Genomic DNA, 19,144 nt, shown 5'->3' with positions numbered 1-19,144 from the left:
AATTTCTTATGATTTTCATGAATAAACACAATAGGTTCATTCATTCAAGTTTTGTCCTGCCCGGTGCAAGTTTAGACGGCTATGGCTCACCATCCATCTCTCTCCTTCGAGGCATTCACGAATTTATTGTTGGTGTTCTTTGCTGGATGTCGGAGAGTAATTTGATGCGATCAGGTGTCATCTATCATGGTAATCCCAACCGAGCGATGTGTTCTAATTCAGAATCCTATTCATGCGGTTTCTCGAATAAAGAGTTTGATGCATTGCCATAACTGTCTTTGCAGTTGTACAAACAGATATTTTTTTGTTTTTCTTTTTACAGGGGAATCACCACTTATCAAGGCCCAGAGGCCACTCGAGGATGAGGGTTAAAGAGTGTACGGTGGTCAAAAGGACAATATCATAGTAATCGTTAGAAGTGTAAATTTGGTAAATTGGATAACTTAAGGGGAACAGCTCATCGAGAACTTGTTTACATTGAACTTGAAGACTGCCATATTGTAGTCAGCTAGAAAGCAGGTAAACAGAAGACAGTTCCACATGTGTGCAGTTCTATGAAAGCAACTTGGTTCATGGAATCTACGTTTAGGTTTAGACACAAATAAAGAATGGGGGAAATTATTGATAGTGTTTACAGCCAAACGAGTGTTTCTCGTGCATGTTTGGCGTGGGGGGGCATAGATTGGAGCTCAGACGAGTACTTGTCATAAAACAGAGGTAAGCTCGCAACGTCTCTTCTGCGTGAAAAATGTTGCAAGGTTGCAGTTTCTTTCTGTCTGAGCAGCGCCCATACTGGGTAACTGTCCCAACCCTAGGTTAATAGATTTAAAGTAGCATAAAAATTCATCATAGTTACCAGCTCGTGAAAACACTTAGTAGCATATTTTTCCTACAGAATTGCACAAATATTTTTCGATACAAGTTCTAAAAATGTATTAGTTTGGTAAAAATAGAAATTGACATAACAAGGTCCAACCTCAACGCCATTCAAGGAACAGATGTAAACAAGTTAAAATCACATTTTTCTTACAACTCCAAAACTTACATCTATGGGGCATTAGAATACACTGGCTGCCCCCCTGCAGAGGGTAAAAGTCCCTCAGTGGGGGTCCTGAATATGACCTTAAACTATATCCAGTGGTGAGGCCCCAGCTTGTGGGCTTTGGGGAGTGTGGAGCCACCCTTTAATTACTATTGCTCCCAGGTCCACTCAGACCCGGAGTGGTAGTACCTGTTAGGGTTCCAACTATGGGTTAAATAGAAACCGACTTGAAAACAACAAATATATTCTATTAAAAATTTTTTCTTCAAAATCTTTGGATTCGGCATTAAATAACCCGAAAAGGGTTTATATGCCGTAAAAAAAAAAACAACCAACCAACCTTACATCTATGTTTTTTCTTCTTTTTTTCTCTTTCAGAGCGGGTTGGTTCATTCCCACTGATATTGCAAATGAGTTTTGGTCCAAGAACATTTTTATTGACCACTGGCGAGCATTGCGTCTACCACAGGTAATCAACAGGTTCTCCCTGTCAGATTCCCTGGGAGTACTTGAGAATGTGATGACGAAAAGGCTTAATCGGGGAGCTGAAGCCCTTTGCAAAGAAAAAGATTGTGTCAATGGCTTTCTTCTGGGACCAGGTTGCAAATACCTGAGCGAAGGTTGCCTCATCCTCCTCTCCTCCTATCCAGGTAAATTTACGTTATTTTTTTTTGTATTTGTTTTACATTTAAAACAATACACAACATCTCTCCCTCTCTCTTCTTTGCTCTACCTCTTACTTTCCTTTGTTATCCCTTTCTTTATGTAAAATATATATGTATATATATTTTTCCATATATGTACATGTGATTATATATGTGAGTGTGTGTGTATATATATATATATATAATTAGTTTTTTTTTGGGGGGGGGAAGAAATCCAGCAGAGTGCTCAATTATAAGGAAAATCCGAAAATAAGAGCATATTTATATTTTGTTGACAGAAAGTTTTAGATGAGACAAGTCATTGGTACCGTCGGTTTCAAACCCGATAATTAGGACCGTTTTATATACCCATATCAAGTTCTCTTTAGCCAACACTCCTGCCATCAAACCGGAAGAATGAAAATATACATGCCATTAAACCGGAAGAATGAAAATATGCATGCCATTAAACCGGAAGAATGAAAATATACATGCCATCAAACCGGAAGAATGAAAATATACATGCCATTAAACCGGAAGAATGAAAATATACATGCCATCAAACCGGAAGAATGAAAATATACATGCCATTAAACCGGAAGAATGAAAATATACAATTGGCTAAACAGAGCTTGATGTGAGTATCTAAAACGGTCCTAATTATCGGGTTTGAAACTGACGGTACTAATGACTTGTCTCATCTAAAACTTTCTGTAAACAATATATGTGTGTGTGTGTGAGAGTATATGTTTTATGTTAGTATGTGTTTATGCATATTGTCCTCGCGTGAAAGCAACAGGATGCAAAATGTTTTCTGCTGCTTTTGTCTATCTAATATAATAGGCACTTTCACTTTGCAAGGACATCATGTAAATTTCTATTGCTTTTGGATTTAAAAAAATGTTTATCTCCATTTTTCTCGTTATGCATGAATATTTGTTAATTAAACCTTTATAAAATATATTCTTTTTTTTTTTCATTCTAAATACTTTTGTTTTTAGAGAACTTAAAAAATTTGCATTTGAAGAAAATTATTTAAAATTTTTTTGTTTTGTTTTTATAAAATTAAGATTTGATTATTTTTAAGCTATTACATATAATGGGATTGTTGCATACTGGCAGTAGAAGGAGAAATACAGATGTAAAGAGAGACTAAAAGACATGCATATGTCAATAGAGAGTGAAAAGGTCTATATTATACTAAAACCTATTTGTTAGTCACGCTGTTTGTTTATTACGTTATTTGCGGACATATTTTAATATCTAATAAAAAGATAATGGCGGTTAGAAACCGGATTTTAATAGTGCTTGGGAGGTCTCCTTACTTTTTATTTAGTGTTTTTAGTAGCACTCTGGAAGCCTCTTGAGTTTTATTTTTTCACAGCTCACTTAAAATAAGATCTTTCCTAGTAGGGGGTAGAAACTTGCTTTTAGTTGTGCTCTGGAGGCCTCCTTAATTTTAATTATTGCTTTCAACAGTGCTCCGGAGGCTGCCTGAGATTTATTTTAATCATTGGTCGCTTATGAAATTGTTTTTGTTTTATTCAATATATTTTGCTTGAAAGTGGTAGATTGGCAGGTGAAAACATTACGTGCTAAGTGCCATGTCAAAATGAGTATAACTTTTAAAAGAAATTACAGAAAATAAACCGGTAGGAAAATTACTACGAAAAAAAAAAATGCAAAAAGCAATGCATGTCAAGTGAAAATAATTTGTACTTATATGTCAAAGGTAAGATAAGTTACTTTTCCACTTACATAGATAAATATTTTGTGTTTTAACTTATTTTAAAGTGTTTATCTTACTGAGACAAGTAGTGCACAACACATTACTGTTACCAAAGGTAATATAAGTTACTCTTAGATAAGAAAACAAGGTACTTGTACAAAATTCTACCCATACGATAAAACAAAAATAATGTTACCCGGGACTGGAAGAAAAGATCGAACAAAAAAAACAACAAAAAAAAACACATAAAATCGAGTAGTTTTATTTTTAATTAGAAATAAGGCACTTAAAAAATAAGTTTACCAGTGCTCTGGAGGCCTTAATTTTGAGTTTTATTTTTTCTGCTGATCACTTAAAAATACTTTCTCTGTTAGGGGTATAAAACTTTTAGTAGTGCTCTAAAGGTTTCCATAGTAGTACTCTTAGACCTCCTGAGTTTTATATACATATATTTTTCCAATGCTCACTTAAATACAATAATTTCTCTTCTAGTGAAGGGTAGAAACTTGGTTTTAGTAGTTTTATTTTTAAATTAGTTTAGTAATGCACTGTAGGCCTTAATTTTCATTAGTGCTTTCAGTAGAGTTCTAATAGTCTCCTGAGTTTTATTTATTTTTTAGTGCTCATTTAAAAAATTATCTTTTAGGACATGTAAAAACTTGGTTTTAGTAGTGATATGGAGGCCTTCTGAGTGTTATATTTTCACAGCTCACTTAAAAAGAAATAATTTCTCTTCAAGAAGTACTATAAAGTTGGTTTTAGTAGTGCTTTGGAGGCCTCCTTAATTTTATTATGTGCTTTTACTAGCGCTCTGAAGACCTTCTGACTTTAATCTTTTTCACTGTTAACTTATGAAACTGTTTTGTTTTATTCATTATATTTTGTTTCAAAGTTCTAGATAAATCTGGTTTTAAAACAAAGGAGTTTCATGATAATAATATAAATACCATTATTAAGTCTTATGTTCAATCGAACAGTTCTCGATAACCTTGATTGAATATACATTAAAACTGAGAGAGAGAGAGTAGGAAAATAGAGATATGAAGGAGAACTAGCAGTATAGAAGAAAGTTGGAAGACAGAAAAGTAGATTTAATTATATACGCTTTTCTGTTTTATTTTTTATGTTTTAAATCAGATTTTAATCAATTTTATTACAAACAACTTTACTTTTTCACCCAAATTGAATATTGAAACAAAAATTAATTTAAACTTGTTACTGACATGCAAAGGTATATTAATTATTTGTAAGCCTAAGGTAAAAAAAAAAAAAAAAATTGATATATAATCGTAAAAATGAGATACAAGTAAAACAAGTATTTCTTCCAAGGCAAAAAATGGTTTAAATTGAATCTAAAAAGTATCTTGGATTTATTTTATGTTATGTATATTTTTTAACTTTAAAAAAAAATCTTAGTTGAAAACTACATATCTATATCATTAATCGCTAAATATACATTTAATTTTTATAAGTGCAATAAAAGGTACATGAAATAAAATAAATCCAAGGTAAGTTTTAGATTCAATTTAAATTACATTTTTATACCTTGCTTTGTAAAGTTTATAAGTGATCACTTTGAAAATTAACAAATTTAAAATTGAATCTTGCACTCTAATTTTTAAAGTTTATAAAAAACATTTTTAACCATTTTCATGCCTTGCAAGAAATGCTTTATTAACTTTTATGCATATGTGTGTGCTTATGTGTACATATATGCATATATACTTGTGTGTTTGTGTGTGTATATCTGTTTATGCATATATGTGCATATATATATATATATATATATATATGTAGGGGGCATATGTATTCATATATATATATATATATATATATATATATATATATATATATATATATATATATAATTTTTGTTTTATTTTCATTCTGTCGAAGTTCTCAGAAATCAAGAGGCTTACTACCTGGGGCTAACATTTGAACTCTTTATGAGATACATAGATATTCGAATCTTCCATTAAAGTTCTTTATCTCTCAAACACTGAGTTAGTAAATAACATAATTTTCCTCTCCCCCAATGAACAATTTTCATATCTTATAGTACAATTTTTTTATGTTGGTCTACTGAATTCCAGGACAAGAATTCATCTAGTCTGGTGGAGTATCCAGTTTCGTGCTGGTACTTGATATAAAATCATTTGGAGAAGGTGTACCATTCCTCTTGGACAGCGAATACTTTGTGACTTTGAGTATTTAGTCAGGGTTTACTTCTAGGGAAAAGTATACTCATGCCTGGTTGTTCTGACAAACCCCTATACAGAGAGATCTTGGACACTCAAGGATATTGTCTAGTAGGCATATATATGTGTGTGTGTTTATACATATATGCTTTTTTTTTTGCTTGCATTTATGTGTTTATGTAAATTATTTAGAATTACAATAATTCTAAACGGTGTTGTTTATTGTAATCTTGGAAATGTTTCATCCTGAAAAAAAAAAATATAATCAGACATAGTTTTAATTTTACAGTTGAAAATAATCTTCAATCTTCAGAGATAGACATTTCAGAAACAAATATTTATTCGTTAAGATTATGATGAATTCCTCAAACTTTTTTCATTTCAGCAATTTCCTTTCGATAATGAAACATTGTTGAAATAATGATACTGGGTGACATTTTGACCAGGCTTTTGTTTAACAAACTCTTTCGAATTTTTATTTTCATCAAATAAAATTTCGTGCCATATCTTCTAAAACTGCAAGAATCTATTGTAACAAAATTTCTGAAATCGTACGTTGACTGTCTGATCAGTTGTGGACTCTTATCTAGATTCTCTGTTCATATTCGCAGCTTCTTGTAGAAACATCATGAACGAATTTGAGCTCTTGCAAATAATTGAATGAGAATTTTGTTTCTTTTTCATCTTCGCTATTAAGAGCTTATATTCTTTAAGATTAAATTCCGAAGTAAATTATGGAAATATATTAAAGAGTTAATCATTGAAAACTCTGAATAAATAGTAACTTAAATGGAACTGATTCTGAGAAAAGAATATTAAATTGTCACTTGACGAAGTTATTAAAATGCTGTAATAAAGTGCATAGAAAAGGTTTCACGAAAACGAAAGTATGAATACATGCAAAACGTATTCTATTTTACGATTTGAGGAAAAACCAATTATGAATGTGTGCCTATTTAATGTTGAGTTGAATGGTTTCTTGCTTGTTGACTGGTCACATTCAAAAGGTGTGAGAAACATTTCTCGGTTTCGTCTCTTTATGGCATAATCATGTTGATTCACCGCTTTTCGTTGGGTCACCGAAATTAAGCAACGTTGAGGTTGGACAGTACTAAAATGGGTGACCATTTAGGAATAGGAGGCGCTGTACATATGGGGACGTTGACATCTCCCTGTAACAGCTGCAACAACCTAACTTCGGGCTGCCTTTCAGGTTTAAATGGCTAAAATTCACACTTTAGTGCTTATTAAAAAAATATTGATGACTTGGATTTTTATAAAACTTTCTGAAAAGTTGTAGACAACTGATTTCTATATAATTTTGTTTGTCTATACTTTGCGATAACTCTTGGGTGTGCCTCAGGTGCTCTTTTAGGGCTAGTAAAACCACTCCATTTTTGGAACTATTTCACCATATTTGTCCAAAATTTTCTGTGTATGTCTAGTTAGCAGTTTTGCATGGTGCTAAACTCAAATTTAAATAGGATAAGTCCTTGGGGACTTTTGGGGCTAAATGAGGTGGGGAGCAAATGATTGACTTAGTCATTTTAAAAAAATTTTTTTACATGGTGCAGAATTCAAATTTACGTATGTTAAGGCCTAAAACTGCACCGTTTGTTCATTTTCACCAGGATTTGACGCCCCGTGGGGACTTTTGAGACTAAATGAGGGAGAGGCAAATGCTGAACATAGTCATTTTTTATGTATCGTTCACTGTGCATTTACGGAGAACCGTGCATGCTTCACTTGTTTCTATAAAAACCAACTTTATAAAAGAAAAACAGACATGGGTTAGTACGTTGCGAACATTTATAAATGTACTTTAAAGGTTGTTTGAAAGAAATAATAAAATAAACCGTTCTCCATGATTATTCTCAACCTTAAGAAAAGAACTGAAGCAAATGACTTATTATTTGTTGGAGTCAGGTATAACCTTACTTTCTGTTTGATCATGTCTTGAACAGAATTAAAAAAAAACATACTTCAACCTCATTTATTTTATTTAATTAAAGAAAAGACATTTCAAATAAACGAAACACATCTTACTCTTTAATCGCATTGTATTCGATGTATAAATCTGAGGTGTCTCTTACTAATTTGCAGTTAATTGCATTAGAAAATAGTTTAAGTGATTTTTCTACATCAGATAAATCTTAGTGACTCAAAAGTAGAACATAATTGTTCTTTATTTCATGAAGAATTTGGACAGGTGTAAACAGTTTGCATAATTGCAGAAATCGTTTTTCTTTTATTATATATATATATATATATAATATATATATAATATATATATATATATATATAATAAGAGAGAGAGAGAGAGAGAGAGAGTGTGCGTGTGTAGTCTAAAAAGATTTTCAACTTTAAAATTGTTCAAAATGTTATTTCAAGTATATTAAAGTCTTAAAATTCTCAATGGTAAAACTCCAAGTTGTGTAAGTCAGTTACATTTTTTTAGTAGTGTTGGGACGAATACTCAGAATCAGGAATCGGAAAAATCGCAACTTTTTGGGGTATCGGAATCGGAAAAATTTGTATTTATTTTGCGATGCCGAAACGATTCTTTTAATTATCACTGTTTTTATTTGATTTTGATTGAAACAAAATCTTCTACAGCTGATAGTTAATAATAAAATAATAAATATTTATTGACTTTAAAATACCAGTAAAACTAAAATGTATAGATCACCCCCACAAATGTATTTTCACGTTTAAGCAAAATATCTGCACACTGAACATGTGTTTTTACGGTAATCAGATAAAAATAACAACTTTATTGTAAATGTTTAAAGATCTATAAAGAATCAGAATCGGAGATTATATTAGGATCGGGAATTTAGTAAGAAATCGGTAATGGTATCAGAATCGGGAAAAATATTGGAATCGTCCCATTACTATTTTTAGCAACTGCCATAATTGCTTACTCTCAGGGGTTTGATCTTACTAGTATTATATTATTGATATTAGTGTAGATATCATTAGTTTTTGTCTTAAGAACTGCTTCAGGCACTATATGTATATATATATATATAGTCATCCATATACAGTACTGTTTCGCTGTTTCACAGTTCATCAGTGCGGCTAGACAAGCAATTACCTCAAACCAGGATTAAAACCCAACCGCCCAAACGACAGTCAGAGCTTCTAACCATTATGCTATATGGTTGCTGCTATGCGAGTTGTGAATTAACAGTGTTTTGACACTGTCCAGATACCTAAGCTCAGGTTGTTTACACAAAGAGCATCACTTAATATGCTAATGCTAATTTGTATATCACTTTCCAATATGCTCAATACACACATTTTGTGTGTATGAATTATATGCAATCGTTTATTTTAATTTTATAACAATTTTTTTTTATAAGTATAAAAATTGTTTATTTTCATGTTTGCTATGAAGCACATTATGTTCACCTTATCAATTTATAGTATACTGTGGGTGGTGCCTTCTACAATTCCCAAAAATTGTTTATCGTTTCGTTTTTTGTTGACAGAAACAGGTGTTCCTTTCTCTTATTGATAATTAGTAGTTTGTTCATTGAATAGTGACGTCTAGTCGTAAAAATGATCAGAGTAATGATGTAACAACCGTAGAAACGCAGTCCCTGTTTGTTTTATTTATTTTCTTGGTGATTTGACTAATAGAAACAGAGATGACTTCACATTCTCCAAAACTTTGAAATACTTCAGCACAGGATGAAATTGAAGGTAATACAACGGTCAGTTAGGATGGGACACCTTGAATAGTGTTATAAGATTGGGGAATGGAATTGGCAGGGAAAAAATGGTTTTGAAAGAATGATCTCTGCCTAAAGCTGCTTGAGGCAGATTAATGTTATGCTCCTGATGGGTACTACACTCAGGGTCAGCATAAACCTGAAAGTAATGACTACTAAAGACTGACTCCACATTCACCAAAGCACCCAAATTAGAAGATTATTATCAAATACAACCAACAGGTCATAATTAGAAAGAACTGCGTTAGTGTAGACAGTCTGATTAATAGGAAAGGTAGTGTAGGCAGGAGAGGCAAATAATCAACATTATTTAATATTATCTATATATATATAAAAGCGAAAATGTGTGTATGTATGTATGTATGTATGTATGTATGTTCGCTTTTTGTGTATGTCTGTAAAAGGCTTTTTTCGCTGGACTTTTTATATCACGTCTAAATGATAATATCTATGAGTTACGAACGGGGGTCGCCTGTCTATTTAATTTTCCCAACTTTTTTTTCCAGGTTTTTAGAGCGTCCCGTGTATCTTTCGCTTTTCAGTATAAAACAAGCGAAAACTGGCTTGCAGCCGCGTCACACGTCACACGACGTAAGGTTCTCGCACCCGTTAATTTCATTTTATAATCGTTAAATTAAGAGGTTTTTCATTCTTCTTCTCTAGTGGCCGAGATAGCACGATCTCAGGGTTTTTTTTCAATTTCGTTTCCATCTCTACGTCAAAGGTTCGGGGTTCAAGCCTACTTTCCTACTAAAACTTTTTTTTTCTTTTCCACCTCCAAACACCCGGCCAACGTTTTTTTTAACAGATGTGTTTTAATCACCCCTCCCACAACACACACCTACAAACACCCGGGCCACGCCAGGTATCCCCCCGCTAGTATTATATAAAAGGAACTTTGTGTGAGTGAGTGAGTTCCCTATGGACTCGGAAATGGATGGGGCGAATTTTCTAAAATTTTACATGAAGGTAATTGCGTGTTGTTATGGAGCTTTTGTGTCAGAATGCCTCTGAAAAAATCGATAATCGAAAAATCGATTAAAGAAGGAATAGTCCGATTTTGACCGAAGTTAACACTCTTATACAAGCTAACATCACAATTGCATTTAAGAAGTTTTATCATCGCACAAGCATAAAAGCGCAACTTATAAAATCATCTGTTGATTTTCTTATAAGAGAGGGGTGCGTTTGAAATCAATGTTTTTTTAGAGCACAATTGAATCATGTTACTGTATTTTTTTACATTTGACTTTGAATCAAGTGATTGTTTTTTTTTTTTGTTTTTGTTTTTTTTAATTCAATTTTCACCCCAAACAAGGCACAGTGCCACTTTGAAGCAGGGGACTACTATTAGGGACTTAATTAGCGGGGTCATTATGAAGGGAGATGAGTAGAAAGATGTTTGTTAACATTACACTTGAACTTCTGCATATCATTGCAGTTGAGAAAGCAGAATCCCGGAAGGGAGTTCCAAAGACCCGCAGTTCTGGGGAAGAAACTATTGGAGTAAAAGGCTTTCTTGCACCTAGGGATCTCTACTGTAAAGGGATGAGACTTAGTAGCTTGTCGGGTTTGTCGGAGGTAGTTACGTTGGGGAGGTACAAGTGTTTGCAGTTCGTCAGAGCATTCACCATTAAAGTATTTGTAGAACAGGCAGAGGGATGCAACATCTCGTCGATGGGACAGAGGCTGAAGCCTAGATAACAGTTCAGGACCTATCAAGTTGGCGACTCTCTTTTGAAACCTGTTCAGGAGCGAGAGACAAACAGCAGATGCACTAGCCCAGATGTGACAACAGTACTCCATACATGGGCGAATGGTTGCCTTATAGAGGTAGAGGATACTGTTAGGCGTAAGTAGTTTTCTAGCACGGTAGAGGGAGCCAACCTTCCTTGCAGCAGCTCTGGCAATGCTCTCAATGTATCTATTCCAGTTCATATTCCCTGTAAACGTTAGGCCGAGGAGTTTAAAAGAAGTACTGTAAAGATAATTTCATAAAATTCACAGTTGGTTCTTTGATAGGACAGAGGCGCGTTCGAAGTGAATGCTTATCTTTAGAGCACACTTGAACCATGATACTTGACTTTAAGTGAAACCATTATTTACAGATAATTTTATAGAATCAACAGTAGATTCTCTACAGTACAATGTAGATTTCAATAAAATGCAAACTAATCCACTGCAGTGAGGCATGTGAAGCTTCCTCCTGGCACACTGCAGGAGAGGGTCCTTAACTAGAGCAAGCTATCAATCGATTTGATGAAAAAAATGGGTAATTTTACCGATTTTGATGAGAATAAAAGTATAGGAGGGTGGAACATTTATTGATCCTTATTTAATCCCGGGCAACATTTGGCTTCCCTGCTAGTCAAATCATAAACCATATTATGTTTCAATTATCTATCTTTTCTTTGCTGTCTCTTTTGTCGATAAACTTGGAAAGTTTTTAACTTTCATGAAAGAGTCCAAAAGAATAAGAAAGAAATAATATGAACTGCATTTTTTTTTTTTGTTTGTTTGAAATTTCATCTTAATAGACCAGAATAATTTCTGCAAAAATTGAAATATAATTACAATTTCCCTTCTTTACAATTCTGGGTCAAAATATCGGAAATAATACAAAAACGTAAAACAAAACACAAAACAAAATGCAACCAACAAATTTTAGAAGATATCGTCTTCTCTATTTCTTCACGAACATTTTTTTTTTTTTTTTTTACTATTATTCTTTATGGTTAATTAACGCTCAGTTGAATGATGACGCGACAAAATAAAATTAGTTATTCATTGTTAATAACGATCTCGACGCAATCTGTTTTTTTTTTATGACAGACAACACTTGGTAAACGGTAGAAGTTCAAAGCGGTGATTACAAATTTTCAAAATGAATAATGAATTTTAGTCAAAAGACAAAAAAATATTTTTCTTAATTTTAGCTAAAAAAAAAAAAATGTATATGCTTCTTGCTCTTTCGACTGATAGGAAAATTCTTGCTTGTATAAAATAATACTTATATAATAGATTATCTACTAGAAGCAAATCAGCAGTCAATCTAAGCAAAATGCAACGTACAAGTTTGCTTATTTAACGTGACCGTTACACTTTAAATTTATAAAAAATGTAAAAGAAATATATTTTTTTTTTTTTTTGCTTAAAGCATTACCGATTGTTTCTATCGACAGGACAATAATATTATTCTGCCGAGTTCTTCAGATCGGTAGGATAATATTGTCCGGTCGATAGAAACAATCTGTAATGACTTAAGCAACTGCCAGCAACAATTGTAAAAGAGTAATAAAAAATGCAAGAGAGCTATATGCCCAGTCTGTTAAATCCAAGGTAGCTGATCAGCGGCTTGGTTCCCACCAGTTTTGGCAAATAACAAATAGGATCCTGAACAGAAGTGTGCGTTCTATCCCAACCATTATCAATGGACCAGAGGTCATCTCGTCAGCGTCAGACAAGGCCAAACTATTTGCAAAGAACTTTGCAGCTAATTCTACCCTATGCGACGAAGGCCATCAACTCCCCATATTTCCTCCTATAACACAGAACAAGCTAGGTAACATACAAATATCCGTGCATGAGGTCGCCAAGCTAATAAAAAACCTAGATTCCAGTAAAGCAACTGGCCCTGATGGCATCCCAATTATAGTGTTAAAAAAGCTTCAACCAGAACTTGCTCCCATACTTACGAAACTATTTAAGCGCTGCCTTAAGGAGAAGTGCTTTCCGACCCCCTAGAAGACCTCATCAGTTTGCCCTGTATTTAAGAATTCAGGTGATAAGTCATCTCCCTCTCAGTACAGACCAATAAGTCTCCTTTGTGTTATGAGTAAGTTGCTGGAATCAATATTAAATAGAGAAATAGTCAACCACCTCAGCAGAAATAACCTTCTTAGTGACACACAATATGGTTTCCATTCTGCAAGTTCTACCGCAGATGTGCTGACGGTTATATCCCACAGGATTAGTGAATCTCTTGACAAAGACTTCCTTTCTAGGGCAATTGCTCTTGACATATCAAAGGCCTTTGACAAGGTATGGCATAAGGGTCTACTTCACAAGATTTCCAGCTACGGTATAAGTGGAAATGTTTTCTCAATCATTAAATCATTTCTCTCCGATAGGCTCATAAGAGTGGTGGTAGATGGACAAAAATCGGAGGCCTGCAATATAAATGCTGGAGTCCCTCAGGGGTCAATCCTGGGTCCAACTCTCTTCCTGATCTACATCAATTACCTCCCTAAACACATACTTAAATCATTCGTTGACATCTATGCTGATAACATGACCATCTACGGCAACACATCAAAGGCTGTAAATGACAAAGTTCTCTCTGATTCTCTCTCCTCTGATCTCGAGCGCATGGTTCACTGGGGGAAGATGTGGCTGGTTACCTTTAATGCATCCAAAACCAAACTCCTATCCTTACATCATCAACGCTCTGATCCCCATCTGGCATCAATTGTGATGGATGGCTCTCGTCTGGGTGAGGCCCCGTGTTTTGACAAGCTTCTGGGTTTGACCTTTACTCCTGATCTGAAATGGAACACGTACATCAAGTCTGTTGCCAAGGTCGCTGGAAAGATGGTGGGATCCTTCTACCGCTCCAGAAGATATCTCACTACTGATGCAATTCTCTATCTATATAAAAGCCAAGTACGTCCAAGGATGGAATACTGTTGCCATATCTGGGCAGGAGCTGCCAAAAACAGCCTATCATGCCTTAACAGAGTACAAAATAGACTTTCTGGTTTAGTGGGGGATGCCCTTTTCTCTACCCTGCAACCCCTCTCCCACAGAAGAGACGTTGCCAGCCTGTCCTTGTTTTATCGTTATTTTCATGGCAGGTGCTTGTCTGAACTCCAATCCCTGGTCCCCCCTCGTCAATCTTTCATGAAAAACACCCGTTTAGCTGAATCCACTGTGAAAAATTTCCCCCACTCTATATCTGTGCCTAAATCAAAACGCGGATTCCATGATCAAAGCTTCTTTCTTAGAACTGCACGCCTGTGGAACTCTGTTCCGTCTGCCTGCTTCCCTCCGGACTACAACTTGGATGTCTTCAAGTCTAATGTTAATAAATTCCTAATGAACCGCCCCTTAAGTAAACACTTCATCAAATCTCCACACTAACGTAATGTACTTGCAATAACCCTTATCCCTGAGTGGCTTCCGGGCCTTGATAAGTGGTTATCACTGTGTAAAAAAAAAAAAAAAAATAATAATAATAAACGAGGATAAAATAATAAAAACATAATCAACTCTATTAAAGTATTGAGCACTTTCTTTCCGTTTTTCTTTCTTTTTTGACAAAAGCATTTATGACGTTTTCTCTTCTCGTCTTGACACCATCTTAAAAAGTCTCTCGCTCCTACATGTCCACCTCACCTGATTCACGTTTCTCTTTCTTCTGAACGCACGCTGGCCACAGCCGGGCTATACTCGCCTTCACGTCCGTCTCCTTCGGTGTCGACTTTTTTTTTTTTTTTCTCCCCTCGACCACTTGGTGTCCTTTTTTTTCTTTTTCTTCAAACGCAAGCTCAAGCACACTTGCCAATTTACATGCATGTTCAAACGCTGCCCCTGCTGGTAATACAATTGCTTTCCATCCGCCCTTAGCTGCTGCTGCTGCTGCTATTTTCATACGCGCTCATTATGCGCTGTCTTATTTATAAACTAACTTTCTATTATTCTGTCTCAGTTTTTATAGCTTAAGTTGAACTGATCAAACATCTAAGCACTGACTAAGTTAAAAATGTATCTATTTTAATGTTGAATTTAGCATTTATGAACTCTGTCTTTTACTAAACATATGCATGCAATAATAATTCTGATACCGCCTAATAGTCATCAAGCGCTATTAGCCATGTGTGTACCAATGGCTTACGGCACACGCTTTAAATCCAAACTTTTAGTTCAGTTCATTATTAAGATTCTCACTTGGTCTCTGCACTCACCTTTCTAATGTTTTTCATTCAACTTTATCCCAGGGATAAAGTTTCTATTTAACTCGTATAAAATTGCAAATAATCGGTTCATGCTGCGTCACAATTTGTTCAGCAACTATTATTATCATATCCCTCAAGAGCTTGTTGTCCATTTTCCTCACCCAAAAACCGTCTACTTTAGGCGTTGCTGTTTCAGATTCATAACAAGATGGGGTCTCCGTTTCTTGATAACAGTGTTTGCGACCATCATTTTCACGGCAAGACCGATTTATCTCTCTTTCTGTATTCCTATCATCATAATATCCATTTCCTCTATGCACACCCTCTAAATTCCAACATGACAATTTACATTTCGTGGCAAAATAAAACTAAAACAATTAGTGTGTTCCGCATAGATCATAAACACTGTCTATTCTTCGTCGAATCATCAGGTGGCAACAACAAATGAACAAAGCAGCTGAGGTGAAAAATGAGAATGTGCACGTGATGGTGATTGGACATTAAAAAAAAACACACGCACACACAGACACACAAACCAGTGCAGATCCAACAGAGATGTTAACAAGTTAAATTTCGGGCGTCAGAATTAGGGTCTCAGAATGTTCCTATTTACTTGTTTCCCCACGAAGGCAGAATTAGACACAAGGTCGGTTTTTAATATGGGGAAAATCCAGCTTCCCAAAAAGAGGCACTCTAAAAAGAAACAAAAATAAAAATTGCTTCAATCTAGAAGGATCTCTCATCTACTGATCGAGGTCAGAAAAGGCGAACTGTAGTATCCGAACAGATACTACACTTGGATCCTAATGGTGTTACTGTTTTCATGGTTTGGATAATGTTATTATTTCTTTCCAAATGTTGTTTATTTGTTTCTGTCGCCTAAAGATGGATCAATGAATAATCGGAAACGTTCATAACGTATAGCAAATATATCTTATATTTTTATTATTATTGTTTTGACACAAAAATTATTTGAAAGATTGAAAAAATTTTAAAAATCAGAATCAAGTGATGACATTTTATGCTTGACAATGTTTACAGAACTGAAAGAACTGAAGACACACACCGCACATATATTATAATATTCAAAATGAAATATATCCATATTTATTTTTAAACCTACAGACCCATGTGCTTCGAACTTACATTCGCATCAGTATAGAAAGCGATAATTACTGTCAGTCGAGAGATTCAAGGTCAGTAATAAAGTCATGCTTGTATTCAATCCCAAATTAACAGGAAATAACCCTAAAAGTGAGAGAATTACGTTGCAGTAACACCGATTAGAGTAGTATTAACAGAAAACAGTCAGATAGTATCCAATAATTCACACACATATTATTTATTTCAAAACTATATGCTAGATATTTCAGAGACGTGACATAGTTTTTAAATAAATAAACTGTATTTTAGCTCTTACATTTGCAATCGAGCACTTTATTGATTTCTTTTCAATATACACGTACACGCACACACACACCCTCTCTCTTTCTCCCCCCCCCGCTCTCTCTCTCTATACATATATATATATAGTGCACGCTAGAAAAAAATCTTTAAACATTTTCCATCTATACAATTAGGCTTCTGTTGAAATTTATGGGTTTTATGGTTTAAAACTATTTTCAGAAAACGTTTTCAATTCAATTTATTCCATTTGTCAAAATTAATCGAATCTTCTTGGCAGGAAGATGGATCTACAAGGGTTCATTCAGGTGCAATTTCTCTCGGTTGTAACTTCGCTTTAACTTTAATTCTGTTTTTAAGAATTGTGTCCATGAGTGGAAGAGAGAATTTTTTTGCTTGTTGACGTTTTTCTTTTTTTTGTACAGGCAAGATTTCGTCTGAAAGTATATTATTAAATGACCAGAAAAAAATTACATAGAATGATATATTATGTTAGTGTTAGTATGCTTCCACGAAAGAAAAAACAAATGAATTATTATGCCTATACGTCAGTCAGATATGTTTTATATATTTATATGTATAGCATCATAACCTAAACTCACGAATGGATCAGTGTGAATTTTGCAATATATATTCTAGACAATATTATGAGTAAAATATATTTAAACATCCGGTCATTTGTGAAGTTGACACGTAGGTGAACATTCCTGTTGAAAATATGCACATACAGACACATACATACATACACAACATTCACATATTCAGTCCAGATCAAACAAAATATACAAAATAAACAAATATATTTTAAAATATAATAGAGAAAGATAGTTTGCTTGAAGCATTGCTGATAAATATATATGGAGGAGTATAAGAACGCTATAGCGATGCAGGGAAACGGCTATTGTATTGGCATGACATATGAACAAAATGGACAAATGAAAGAAGGTCTTATTTGTTTTGTTATTTTTTAACGTCGTAAATCCATTTACTTTTTAAGATAATCACGATACAAATCAGTAAATATGAACTTACTGTTAAATATAACAGTTATATATTTTTAAATATTTTATAATTATATATACAGCGTGTCCCAAAAGAAGCTGACGGATTTTAAGTTTGATTAACCTTCTCGATATGTAAGTTATGCTAACCAATTTTCATATGTAGGTAGATGAGCCTCTCCGTGATGTTTGGAGATATAGTGATATATCATAGTCTACTTATTCTAATTTTATTTACACAACTTAATCAAGGGTATGTTTTTCACAAGGTTTAATTTTAATTATGAAAAATTATGTTATTCAAATGTCCACCATTTTCATTTTCACACTCTTGTGCTCTCTGCTGGGCATTGTCCAGCACATCACTTAATGTTTTAAGGCTTATGGCCCTACTTTTCTCCTCTATATTGTTTTTAAAGCATTTATTGTAGCTGGTTTGTTTGCGTATACCCGCTCTTTGAGGTAACCCCAAGGAAGAAATCTGCACATGTGAGATCTAGCGAGTGGGTTGGCCAATTTATCTCACAGCCAGGAGAAATTATTCGGTTGCCGAATATGTCCTGGAGCAGATTGCACCGTCCTGCTGGAATCACATTGATCAAGAGACTCCAACTTGACTTGATCTCCTTCTTACTGATGTGGATGGATCCTCGGCCACACTCTCTGCTAATCTCTGACGATTCTCATCACTTCTTGCCGTACGGGGTCTGCCAGATTTAGGGAGGTCACATACAGACCCTTGCTCATGAAATCGAGCCACCATAGCTTTTATTGCATTGGGAGTAAGGGAATTTCTTGTGTTGAAGTTTCGTCGAAATTCTCTTTGAGTTTCTGATATTGACTCATTCAACCGAAAATAGGACTCTACGATAAATCTCGACTCCTCGGTAGTGTTACGACTCCTGATGACCTAGGAAGGGTTACTCTAGATGATCTGAAAAAATAAAAGGAAAATATAAAAAATTAAGAAAATTATGTTTTTTTTAAACCATCAGCTTCTTTTGGGACAGCTTGTACATATTTATGCATCAATATTATATTTCTCTTAAATTGTTCTTCCGTCTGTCTATTCCACTTTTTCTTGGAAACAACTTAGCCGATCTGGCTGAAATTTTTTATGAGCCTTTAAAAGTGCAGCAAACTAAGTATTATGATATCCGTTTAATGCACAGTAAGGAATTAATAATGATTAGTATTTAATGCAGAAATAAGCACAAATTTAACCATATTCAATTATCAGTTTGGCACTCATTCCAAGTCAATCGGCTATAACTTTTACCTGGTTTTAACGGACTAAAGAAACTAGTATCATATATTAATGTTTTTTCATACGTCTCTCTATATAAAGGAAACTTGTCTGTGTCTCGCGGCATTACAGTTAAACAGTTGATCTAAGAGCAAAACTAACTGCAGGTTAAAGATAAGCATCTTTATG

At 34.2% G+C, this 19,144-nt stretch overlaps 1 protein-coding gene across 1 annotated transcript in view; it reads left to right on the top strand.

Annotated features, from left to right (window-relative positions):
- Window positions 1-19,144, top strand: part of LOC145243442 (uncharacterized) — a 1,410,572-nt gene that overhangs the window by 431,378 nt on the left and 960,050 nt on the right. The window contains exon 3 of the mRNA XM_080106334.1: window positions 1,421-1,692. Within this exon, the coding sequence (XP_079962460.1) occupies window positions 1,421-1,692 (272 nt within the window). The remainder of the gene's footprint in view (window positions 1-1,420; window positions 1,693-19,144) is intronic.

Source organism: Euprymna scolopes, chromosome 22 (genome assembly GCF_053919585.1).
Source record: "Euprymna scolopes isolate OS-2025 chromosome 22, ASM5391958v1, whole genome shotgun sequence".
NCBI lineage: Eukaryota > Metazoa > Mollusca > Cephalopoda > Sepiida > Sepiolidae > Euprymna > Euprymna scolopes.
The sequence above is the reverse complement of the archived record's forward strand: the minus strand, read 5'-3'. Positions and strand labels throughout refer to the sequence as shown.